This window comes from Lepidochelys kempii, chromosome 9, assembly GCF_965140285.1.
Source record: "Lepidochelys kempii isolate rLepKem1 chromosome 9, rLepKem1.hap1, whole genome shotgun sequence".
NCBI lineage: Eukaryota > Metazoa > Chordata > Testudines > Cheloniidae > Lepidochelys > Lepidochelys kempii.
In genome coordinates this window covers 47090302-47103001 of record NC_136388.1, presented here as the reverse complement: position 1 = coordinate 47103001, position 12700 = coordinate 47090302, and the positions used below count along the sequence as shown (strand labels likewise).

The window sequence follows — 12700 nt, the reverse complement described above, 5'->3', positions numbered from 1 at the left end:
TACAAGAATTGGAATTTCCCAGTGGAATGCACAGTTTCAAAATGTATTATTAATAGTATAAGAGGAGAGATTCCAGCCCACTTGGTGCTAAGGGAGTCAGGCTGTGCCCAGTAACAGCATAAACATTTATATCTATGTCAGATTTTTCATAGTAGTTATGCATTTTCTATTTTTTTCCTTCTACCTTTTTTAGGGGAATTTAGTGACTCATAAAATTGAGACATTAACAACACTAGCAAAAGCCAAGACTGATAGTCCTGTACTATGTGAAACAAATCAGTCAGTTCCGCTCTATCCTAAACCCCACTTGAACAGAAACTGATGAAGTCTCCTTGAAATACTTAGGATTTGCTATAGCACACATTTCGGTGAAACTTCGCATGGTTAAAATATTAAACAGTTATACTCCATGCAGATTTCAGAGTAACAGCCGTGTTAGTCTGTATTCGCAAAAAGAAAAGGAGTACATGTGGCACCTTAGAGACTAACCAATTTATTAGAGCATAAGCTTTCGTGAGCTACAGCTCACTTCCTCAGATGCACTCCATGCAGAAAGATTATGTAGAATAATAATACAGTTACAGATGCACATGTGTGATCTATCTTGAATGGTTTGGAGAGTAGTAACACAATGGATTTTAAATACATATTTCTTTACACAGAGATGCAGTTGAATTGAATGGGACATTGCACTACTGATTTCAGTTGAACTTTGCATCGTGAGAATGATATGTTGGTTTTGGTGTGTCTTGTAACAGTAACATTCATTGATATATTAGCCATAAACAGCAGAAATCAAATGCAAAAACAGCGTCAAGATATTAGGGTAATGTGTGGCTTAAATATCAGTGAATGTTATAGATTTATTTCTTCTAATGGTATTGTCAGTTTCTGCACCTAATATTTTATCTTTTTCCTGCAGATAACTTTTTTGTGGATGATTATGCTAGATTTACTGTCTTGAATTCCAAAGATAAAACAGCTGCTGTAGCCAATAGTATGACCTACTTAACAAAGAAAGGTAATAATCATGATAAATTATAAACTGAAATCTACTTCTGTATTTGTGAAGCTCCTAATACAACTAAGTCTTGATCCTGATTGGGACCTCTGGGGCAGTTCAGCGATGTAAATTTTAATAACACAATCTACTTAGCCAGAGCTTTACAAACAGACTGTAAACACTTAAGGGCAGAAAAGCAATCTTATTTGAAGAGAGGATCTTTTCAGGGAAGGAAGAATAAGGAGAACACTGGTGAGGAGAACATCAAAGGAAAGCCTTTTGTCAGAACTGCTTTGAAGGCAGGAAGAGGTTGAGGCTTGGCAGGAAATGGGACTGTCAGGCATGGGTAACAGCATAGTAGGTGCAAGCCAAGAGACTGTAAAAGATGAAGTGGGAGTAGTAAGGCAGAGAGCAGATTCAGAGACTAGGCAGTGAGTTGGTGGATTCTCTTAGAGGCCATCAGTTTCTCAAGGTTCCTGTATGGCCTTGCCACCATAGTAACGGAGCTCTTTGGTAAAGAGAATCAGTCACTAACATCCTTCTCAGATATATAGAATTACTTGCCCTCCTTTTTCCCTGGGTCTTCCTCTCCTGTCCCTCCTGAACCACCTGTAACCTTCTATGATTAAGGCTGCAAGTTTGTCACGGAAGACAGTGCCTTTCTGTGACCTCCATGACTTCTGCAGTGGCTGGTGCGCCTGGCCTGGGGTCCACTTGAGCAGCTCGAGCAGCCCCTGAGCCAGTCGCACCAGCTGCTGCTGGGGCAGTCTTGGGCCACCGCACCTCCTCCTCCTCCCCACCCCCCCACAGCAGCAGGAGTTTGGGTGTGGGGGTGGGAGGAGGTTGGGGAACGGGACGCGGGGAGGGTTCTGGACAGCGCTTACCTTGAGGGGACTCCCCAGAAGTGGCAACATCCCACTCCCTCAGCTCCTAGGTGGAGGTGTGGCCAGGCAGCTCTGCGTGCTGCCTCTGCCTTGAGTGCCAGCTCCGCAGCTCCCATTGGTTGGCAACCATGGCCAATGGGAGCTACGGGGGCAGTGCCTGCAGGCAGAGACAGTGCGCAGAGCTGCCTGGCCACGCCTTCACCTAGGAGCTGAGGGAGGGGAATGTTGCCGCTTCCGGGGAGACGTGGAGCCAGGTAGGGAGTCTGCCAGTACCACCAACACCCCCTCTACTCCTCCCCTCCCCCTCCCCAGCACCTGCAGGGGTCCCAGGCTGTGTGCTGCCTCCTGCCCCCTCTCCAGCACCCGCAGGGGTTCCGGGCTGCCCCCCAGCACCCGCGGTGCCCCCGGACCAGCACCTGGGCCACCCCTCCCCCAGCGCCCATGGCACTCACAGGCTGCCCCCACCCAAGATTTAGTCAGGGGTATATAGTACAAGTCATGGACAGGTCACAGGCCGTGAATTTTTGTTCACTGCCCATGACCTGTCCATGTGTTTTACTAAAAATACCCATGACTAAAATGTAGCCAGCAGCACTGTATTTCTGGTGTACTTATGCTAACATAGGCCCAATCCTGCGAAGTGCTGAGCACTCTCATCTCTACTAAAGTCAGATTTTGAAGATGTGCTGACCAGAACTGAACACAGTATTCCAAGTGAAAACGTGCAACTCATTAGAAGGGCAATTAACCAATGGATCTAACTGCCATGTGAGATTCTTGAGTCAAACAGCCTAGATGTATATAGAACAGGATTAGCTGTCCTTATGAAAAAATATAATCTGCAGTTACATTGCCTAAAATAAAAATGAACAAGGGATCAGGAGCCTCTGCTTTGTGACCTAAACTAAAGGATAGTTGCCTGAGCTTCAGAAGTTTGCGTAATTGTCCAGTAATCAGACTGACCATTTATCTGGTCTGATCTTGCAATTCTTGCGCTTCGTCCATGAACTGCGTCGTCAAATATTGTATTATATTACAGTTGTAGTCAAAAACCCCTGTTAAGATTAGGACCTCATTGTACTACATGATGTACAAACACACACAAACAGATATGGTCCCTGACATGAAAAGTTCATAATCAGCCCTTCGTATGTTCCCATCTTGGTTATTTAAACTTCCTGACTCACCAATACTTGATTTTTTTATTTTATTCCCCCCCCCCCCTTCGTATCTTTGGGACTACTCATGTTGTTCTTTAAGTGACTCTTTTTCTAGTTTCTCCTGACATTGTCCCCAGGCATTGCCTCTTTCCTGTAGTGCTGTAAATGTTTCCCTCACTCCCTGTCCTCTGTTCTTTGTTCATGTGCAGCCAATTAGAGCTGTTCCTTATTTTTCTTTGTAGCACTTAAAATAGACAATACATCTCCAAACTCTCATTTGAAAGTACCTTTTCTATTGTAGATCAGCACAGAAGCAGACATTTCTGTGGAAAGTGGATGACAGCATGAATATTTACTAACAAGCTGGAGGACCAGTTGCCCCTTCACAGCTAGAATTTCTTCAGATCTGTTTAGCTTCACATAGTATCCACTTCCTGTTGTCTGCTGATCTCAGCCCCTAACTGAACTCCTTCTTATGGAGGCATGTTTTTTTTGAGCTGCCTCTGCTTAATTTACAGCTTTTGGCTGTAATGTGGCATGTTTCTTTTTCTAAATAGTGGAAAAGCCTAGGTTTTGCTGAATCACCAGTTAGTATTCTTCCCTCTGCAATGGTACTGAACTCATACTAAGGGTATCTACACAGCAGCTACGAAGGTGATTCCCAGCTCAGGTAGACATGAAAGTGCTAGCTCTGCTTGAGTTAGCATGTTAAAAACATCAGCATAGCCGTGGGGGCATGGGTGGCAGCTCAGGCTAGTCACTTGAGTACAATCCCACCTGACCTCCTGGATGCATGCTCAGGCGGTTAGACTGAGCTGCCTCTCATTTTCATACTGCTATTTTTAGCACTCTAACTTGAGCGGAGCTAGAATGTGTATGTCCAGCTGAGCTGGGAATTACCCTCACATCTGCTGTGTAGACGTTCCCTAAGTGAGACATAAAAGCAATAGCTGGCCACATCTAGATCATAATATGCTGCAACTTCCAAAAACAGGAGTTTTGGCTCCAGTGCCTTCCTCAAATTCTGTAGTAAGGTCACTATTGGATATAATATTTTGCACTAATTTAAACAAAACAAAACCCAAGTCTTTATGTAGTGTTGCTGGCAAACAATGCTTGCTCATTTACTCTCAATTTTAGCAGCTGAGTAACATGATCCCTGCGTATACTATGCTATACAGCTAGCTCCTTGATACTCGTGGCGGTTGTTATAGAAATTAGTAATGACATTTACCTTTTATTCCATTCTTTCCTTTTTATTTGTGTCCAGGAATGTCCTCCAAGGAGATCTATGGTAACTCAAACTTTAGCACTTTCTCTTTCTTGGGTTATTACTTCAATATGTTTAGGTTCTTTGGGGACTTTCTGATATTTGTATAATGCTGGCCTAGAACCTGCAGGTAATCGAAAAATTGTCTGATGCATGTGTTTGATTTTTTTATAATATCTCTTAGTACAAAACTGATTCTGTAAGCTACCACTTAAAGAAGGGTGAAAAAAGCATGTTTTTACCCTAGTGAGAAAGTATAGGTTACTTGCAGGTTCTTAGGTTCCTTTATAATTTTTAAATTTACCAAGTAGTCAAATAATAATTCAGTTTAGAAGCATAATGATGCATGTCCCTTCAATCTGTTAAGTAAGAAAATCAATAATAATACCACTTTTCATGATACATATAAGTCTCACTGCTTAACTTATCTGCATCTTTCTTTATGGCCCTTTACTTTTGTCAAACCTCTGCACGTGTGCATTTCGCAGTATAATGCCAATGTGATAATATTCAGAAGCTGCCTTTTTTCCCCAAGTGTTGCATTTTTATTCTTCTACAGATGATTCTTTTGTTAGACCAGTTACTTTTTGGATTGTTGGAGATTTTGATAAACCTTCTGGGAGACAATTGTTATATGATGCTATCAAACATCAGGTAGGTGGTAGCATTTCAACTTAAAAGGTGAGGCAGTGTGGTTCAGTGGCTAGAGCACTGGACTGGGATTCCCTTCTCCTCTCTCTTCCAACATTTCCCCTTCCACCGTCTGTCTGTCTTTTCTGTCTATATTGTGAGCTTTTTGGTGGTAGGGACTCTTTCTTACCATATGTTTTGTATGGGGCCTAGCACAATCGGGCATCCAATCTCAGTTGAGGCCTGTAGGCACTTACCCTAATGCAAATAATAATGGACAGAGTTCAGGCTGACAGACCTAATATTAGAGTGACACTGCTGTGTTTTGACTTGAGCATGCATGTGAGCATTGTACCATAACCTCTGCTTTTTGTCTCTCATTTGCACGGATTGTAACAGAGGAATTTTTCTCTTCCAGTGTTTTGGACAAAATAATTCTTATGTATTTCAATGCAGTACCTGCTCACAAAATAAATTACACATTCAAATAAATATCAGAATTGTATAATTACTTTTTTTTTTCTCTTTTTTTCTTTGTCCCTTTCAATCTCTGGACATTAACCTGTACACTCCACAATAAAACACACTTGAGAAATACGAATTTTGCTCAGAGTGCTACTTTAATGTCTCTCTCCAATTCCCTCCTCAGGCAAAAGCCTGAGTAAACAGATAAGCCTTACACCTTGTCCTGCAAGTGGCTGAATTTTCTTTTTCAAGAGTGAGAAAAAAAATCAGTTCCTGCATTGTGACAATTGAGCGCTTTAACATATTAAGAAACTTACCATTTTAACTAACTCAGACATGTTGCCAATACTCAGTAAGGGTTCTAGTTATGACTACATAATAATTCAATACAAACCGGGAATCAGGGAGGGGAGGTTTGTTATAGTTGTGGTGGGAATCGTGCCTTTGAATTTCTTGACTACTGTTCACTTATTCTCTTGATACCGTTTCTGTATTAACTTAGATTTTGTATTTAATACTACATAGTTGTGGGTCATGTAATAAAACAGCATGGCCAATTTTCTTTCTTTAGCCATTTAAATTTTTCTGGCTTCTAAATAAGTTGCAAGTGTCTGGCAAGTACTTTGAATTTCTGCAGCCATGCCACCTAAAGCTGGGATTTTGTCAGGTCTTGTCATGCTCAGGCTGGATCATTACTCTCTAAAAGAAAACAGATGCTGTGGGAAATGATGTTGATGATGTTGTTGTATAGGGGGTGCTGTTCCCTCTCAGTATTTGAACCAGTGCCATACAAGGGTGTCAGGTGGGCAGGCGTGGTGCCACCTGACATGCCAGCTTTAAGGTCTTGACCCCTTGGGCTCATTAATACCCTACAGTGCTTGTTGTAAAAGTAGAGTGTTAACTCCTGTTTGTCCTGGCTAAATTTCAGCTTTAGTAACTACATTCTACCTACCTAAATTATCCTTTAAGAGTGGAAAATATATTTTTCATGTTTTTGTCCAAAATAGTCACGTAGTATTGCCAGGTTTCATTCCTGCCGTGGCTATACTTCAGTATAAAGCAAGGCAATAGTACAAAGCAGACACACAATGTGTGGCAATTGGTTTGCACTGTGCTTTGGGATCTATTTAGTATTTGGATTGTAAGCTCTTTGTGGCAGGAACCTTGGCTTCATACTTCTCTAATATTCTAAGCATGCTGGTGCTATGCAAATAATAAATAAGTTAGCTTAAAGTCGTTCATTATCATTAGTCTTGTTAGCTTTGAGCCGCTGACTTCCTGATTTGGATTCAATATTTCCCATTAGGCAATACAGAACAGTTTTCTTTTGCTTTTTATTATAACGGATTTATCCCACTTATCTAAAAACAGACTAGAATTCTAAATGCGTTCTAACTAGCACTTTATTAAAACACAGAAATCCAGTAATCATGTCCGAATTAGCATGATTAATAACCCTAGTGAAGATCCAACCAACAAGAACACAATCATCACCAGGGCCATATGGGCAGCTTTACAGACACAAACGTCAAACAGTGCCAAGAACTTCATCACTAAAATGGCTAAAGAAGAGACAGCAAAGGCACTGGAAGCAGGAGCTGACATCACAGAATTTGCGGTTGGTGTAAGTACTTGTGATGGCTTTTACCGGTGGTGGGATGCTTTGCTAGCTCTTGTGATGAACTTCTTAGCGTAAATGCAGATTGTAACTCTTGATGCAGTATGCTCACACAAAAATTCAAATTCTTGTCCTTAATGGGTTAATTTCACCAAACTCAGCATGGTTTCACAATTGAGAGAGGATTATTTACTTTATTTTTATGGCTTTGAAACCCAGTGGGGTCTTGATTTTTAAAAAAATACTGTGCAAGTATTTTTCTGTGCAAGTCTAGTAAAAACATTGTTTAGATTTTCTTTTTTAAAAATTGCATCCCAAAAATGCTTTAGATCATTACATACAAGACAGAAAGCAATAGTTAAAATTAAACCCTCCTATTATAAGGTCAGAAAGGACTGAGGAATGACAGTCCCACTGTTTTTCAATTTAATTACTTTGTGCATTTGTTAACCTATTTTGCATATTCAGTTTCCATTTTCAGTGCATATGAATTCTTCAAACAACAGAAGGGAAGAGAAAATATTAGAAGAATAAGAAAATATGATTTTTAGAACTGCAAAAATTAGCAATGGGGCTTCCAGGCAGGGTAGTACCTGAAACTATTGCTGAGTCACTTTCTGAAATTAGCTACATTTCAGTTTGATGGTGTCACTTAATAAGTACAGGAAAAGGAGAAAATGTTTTCAAATTAAACTTGAAAAAGTGATACCAAGTCATTAAGGATAAAGAAATTCATTACCACTATTCCAAGTAGCAGGAATGGCAGACGACAAGGCTTTCACGTCAAAAGTGGTGAGACTGATTGTTTGAAAAGGACATAAAGAGGCCAGGGCTCAAACAGAGAACAGGAGAAAGGGAATAAAGAGAGAAAGGGTTTGTGGGCTAGGTTGTAGCAAACTATGAAGAGGTTTGTAAAAACTTGATAAGACAGTTTAACAAGTAGTGTCTATCTATCACAGGGCATTTATGCAGAGTCTCTATTACGGTTCCCATTTCAGTGAGAATATGTTTTCTTTTTTTCTTTCAGGGCATGGATGTCAATACTTTTAAAGAGGCCTTTGAATCCCCCAAAGTGGATTTTATACTGTCTCATGCCATGTACTGCAGGGATGTTCTTAAGTTGCAGAAAGGACAGAGGGCAGTGATCAGCAATGGAAGGGTGAGCTCACTTCCCAGACTGGGAGACAGACATATTCAATATGTAGCAAATAAGGAAAACTTAAGTGACAATGGGGATCTAGGAATGCGATGTTGACTGTAGCCAAAGGTTGTTACCATCTGATGGCTGTTTACGTGTGAAATTAGTGGCTGCTCTCAATACAGTTTCAACTGGACAAATGTCCAAGTAACAAAAATGTCAGTTTTGACTAGCACAACTTGAAGCACAAAGGCCTCTTACCCCAGAGAGGCTAACTCCAATTCAAGGCTGCGGCAGATGCATTGGGCAGCGTGACAAAGTTGTGTTGCTGCTGTCAGTGCCCAGAGCTCCGCATCCAGCACCTTCCACTATTCAACTTTTTAAATAAATCATTTCACTGTAAAATTCCACTCCAAACAATGAAACCCTTTTGTCCAAAGCAATTAATTTTTTTTTTCTCCTGACTTCAAACAACTATAACAACAAACCAAAACAGGTGCCGCTGAGCATTGGTTTTTTTTCAGTGCTAACTACATTTCCTGTCATGTGGTCATACACTGTAAGTGTTTTATTCCTGTCATTGAGAATTCACTGGGCAACTCTAATAGATCTCAGAGTAGCAGCTGTGTTAGTCTGTATCCGCAAAAAGAAAAGGAGTACTTGTGGCACCTTAGAGACTAAAAAATTTATTAGAGCATAAGCTTTCGCGAGCTACAGCTCACTTGACGAAAGCTTATGCTCAAATAAATTCGTTAGTCTCTAAGGGGCCCCAAGTACACCTTTTCTTTTCTCTAATAGATCTGACGCTTGAGAAATATGATTTGATAGTATTTGCTGAACAGCGGGATTCTGGTCTGGAATTCCATTGCACCCTCGAGTGTGATCTACATAACACAATGCATCTCAGTCTCCAAGTACTCAGAGGATGCTGTGAAAGTATATATTTTACATAATGACAGGTCTGATCTTCACACTGCTGAACACCCTTTGAGAGGTGATAACTACCCTCAACTCCCATTGATATTAATATGACTCGGGCACTTGGCACCTGCAGGATTGGGCCCAGAGTTTGTATCTTTGAAATGTCTTTGAATTTTGTTTCAGTACAGCACTTGCCTAATAAGTCTGACTCCATTTTCTTTATAGATTATTGGCCCATTAGAAGACAATGAGCTGTTCAATCAGGATGATTTCCACCTCCTAGAGAATATTATACTAAAGACATCCGGACAGAAAATCAAATCCCATATTCAGCAGTTGGGAGTAGAGGAAGATCTGTAAGTACATATGAACAGGAACTAAGTGGACTGGTTGAAAGCAGGGCTCAAGTCAGTAACATGGCCTTCTGCAATGGGAAGAGGGAAGAGCAAGTAGACTTGCCACGGTTTGTAGAAAGTGCACACTAGACTATAAATAAATAGTCATGTATTCATCTTGCCAATAATAAAATATTTAGAGGCGATAAGGGGAAAAAGGCATTTTAAGTTGCTGTATTGAGTTGAATCCGCTTTGATGGCCTTCTGCAGCCCACACACTCTCCTTCAGAAATAAATTATTGAAGTGATTGGAAAACCAAGAAACACGCTATCTGTATCCGTGGTTTTCAACTTGTGGTCCGGGGAACCCTGGGGGTCTGCAGACTAGGTCTAAGATTTTCAAAGTGGTACATACCTTCATTTATAACGTTTTTTATAAGCTCTGCAAATGAAAAGGGTTGAAAACCACTGATCTGTATCATTAAAATAAGCCTCTGAACAGCAAGCTTAATGGCACGGATGCAGAACATTGCTCTGTTAGTTATGGGGTTCAGGTTGTGGTCTCTTGGCTGGAGGAAGAGGGCTAGTATGGTAACTGTCATGCAGAATGGGAAGAAATATGAAGAGGAATAAGGGTGGCACCCCAAAAAAGAAAACATGGAGGTGCTCTCTGCACTCACTCTTCTTTCAAGCCAGGTACAGTTAAAACCCAGCTTTAGCTCACTCTGACTACAGAACAGCTCCATGTGCTAAGTGGAGAAAACTTTTTAAATTGGAAGAAAATATGGTTGCTACTCCCTACTGTGGCCTATGATTAGAATGAAATCTCTTACATTTCTACACGCAACTCAACATATTGCTAAGGGCCTGGCAATGCTCTTTTTTTTGGGAGGGGGGGGCATATAAGATTAGATTTGAAAGTGTTTTAACCCATCTGCTCTTGGGTGCTTGGGTTTAACAGTATATGCAGATGTTGGATCACTACAATATTTACTTACAAACAGAGAAGGAGGAAGAAAATGGGAAAGAGAACATGCTATCAGGATGCCACAAAAAATACCTTTTGAGGACATACTGGGGTTCAGCTTATGTTTGCTGATTAGCCTTTAATATTTATTTGAGTATTGTAGATCCAAAATCCATTTCCGTATCAATAACAGTGACTAAGCACATAAGCTTCTTTTAAAACTTCATTCTTAATTTATTAGCATTTCATGGTGAGACACAGGTGGAAAAAATGAATGGAGGAGGAAAAAAAGGGGTGGAGAGACACAGAGATCCTTATTATGGGTTTAACAAAATGTATTTTAAAAATCTAGTCATGTTCAAGTTCAAAGTAACCGATACAAGTTTCCAAAAGACACTGATTCCTGTACACTGCCATCTATTTACAGTTTGAGTTTGTAGGATCTCTTGAGTATCCTGTCCATTTAGCTTATACAGCCTGCAAAACTCCCCCCTGCTTTCCTGTGATGACCTGCTACCTTTTAAAAGCCAGCAGCATGCATTTTTTTAACATAGTCAAACAGATTTTTAAATGTAAAGACATTCGCTATTGTGGTGAGACCTTGCACACCACAATTCTATCAGAGTGAGTATTAACAGTGCCATAGATCCCTTTATACCCATAGCCAGTAGAAGGAAAGGGAGAAGACTTAAGGTCTGCTCCAGGAAAGGGGCTGGGGGAAGGGAAGGAGGATATGGTTTGAATTTGTGCTGAATTTTGGGCACAGCAGAGCCAAGGTCCTAGCAGATGTAGGCCCAGCTTTGGACTGAGCTCTGGATTAGAAAACATGCCAGGATTTAGCAGATTTGATAAGGTATATAGTTTTGTTACGAATGGCTTGCACAATTTGCTATAAACCCATGAGACTAGTAGTTAATTATGGGAAAAGCTGACAGATCCTTAACTACGGCATCAGTAGCTAGCACTGCTATACCATGCAACCCAATTTTTATTGTTCAGTGTTTCATTCTTGAGATTTGTTATGTTGTCAGAGAATTGGATTGTACAAAAGGTGTTTTTCTTTAATCTGGAAAATGTAAATGATATTTAAAATACTAGATTAAATATTCAGGGAATAATAAAAGGGAAGTAATTGTCAACAGTGAATTTATTTGTTAATTATGGCACCATGTTGCATTCAAATTTGCTTGATGCACGGGATTGCTTTCCAGTGCTCTAAAGAGAACTGTAGTTTAAAAAAAAAAAAAAAAACTTCTGGAACTGCCCAGAAGAGTGCTCTGCAAAGTTATGAGAGCTGGGTTCAATTAATCTCTTACTGGTCTGGCAGAGGCAGGAAGAGCTCTGGAGGCAGCATGTTCAGTCACTACAAATGCAATCTGATTTGCATTGCTCAGCAATTAACCCCTTTCGTACATAATGGAGTGATATTTTTTCCAGAGAGAGTCCACTGGTGATCATGCCTTAGATCTTCAGAAAAATCTTCAGAGTTACCTCAGAGAAATTGTGGGACCTCAGGGTGATGGGAAAAAGGAGGATAATAGCTCCTATAATCTGGGTTAGATTTTAATTTCAGAAGTTTGCACCATTTTCATGCTGTTGTCTCAAAAATTGCACTACTGCACGTATACATTAACAATAAAGGGGCTGTTCTTGAGAGGAATAAAACATATAGTCCATGCATCTGAGATTAGAATCTGGGCCTCTTATTTTGTATATAATCTTCAGTAATAGTGGGGGAAATACATAAATATTTCAGAGTATTTGAAACCCTTCTCTCTTCCAGTGCAAGTGACTTGGTAATGAAGGTGGATGCTCTTCTGTCTGCTCAGCCAAAAGGAGAGGCAAGGATTGAATATCAATTTTTTGAAGACAGATACAGGTATCGGGCTAATGTTAAATTCAGAGTACATTTGTTGACCTATGTATTTCTTCTTCCTTGTCGTTGATGTATATTAGCTCTATATCTTGTTAAACTTTGAATCGTCATTATCAACATCATGGCAAATCGCACATAGCCTCCTTGCAGGTTTATTTTTCTGTTGCTACACAGATGTAGCAATAGAATAGTCTCAAGACACAGTTATGTTTCAGAGAAGTTTTGTGTTTCACAAAACTTAATAAAATAAAACATTTAATGAGAAATTGTTTGAGTGCAAGAGCAAATGGGTAGTGCGCTTATCTACTTTGTCACTATTGTAATAATTGGGCTTACAAATTTTCCCTAATTGTAAGCTCAGTTATACAAAGTGAATAGAAGTTCATAAAATGTCACAATCTGTAACAATAAATGTTGATGAGAAAAGGTGCAT

The 12700-nt window shown here is 40.1% G+C and overlaps 1 protein-coding gene across 9 annotated transcripts in view; it reads left to right on the top strand.

Moving 5' to 3' along the window:
• Positions 1–12700, top strand: part of UGGT1 (UDP-glucose glycoprotein glucosyltransferase 1) — a 116544-nt gene that overhangs the window by 71154 nt on the left and 32690 nt on the right. For 8 of the 9 annotated variants that reach the window (XM_073360120.2, XM_073360118.1, XM_073360117.1 and 5 more), the window contains 7 exons: positions 923–1021; positions 4318–4341; positions 4877–4971; positions 6830–7036; positions 8058–8189; positions 9315–9445; positions 12175–12270. In XM_073360120.2, coding sequence (XP_073216221.1) covers positions 923–1021; positions 4318–4341; positions 4877–4971; positions 6830–7036; positions 8058–8189; positions 9315–9445; positions 12175–12270 — 784 coding nt within the window. The remainder of the gene's footprint in view (positions 1–922; positions 1022–4317; positions 4342–4876; positions 4972–6829; positions 7037–8057; positions 8190–9314; positions 9446–12174; positions 12271–12700) is intronic. The other variant, XM_073360116.1, reaches the window with a different exon arrangement.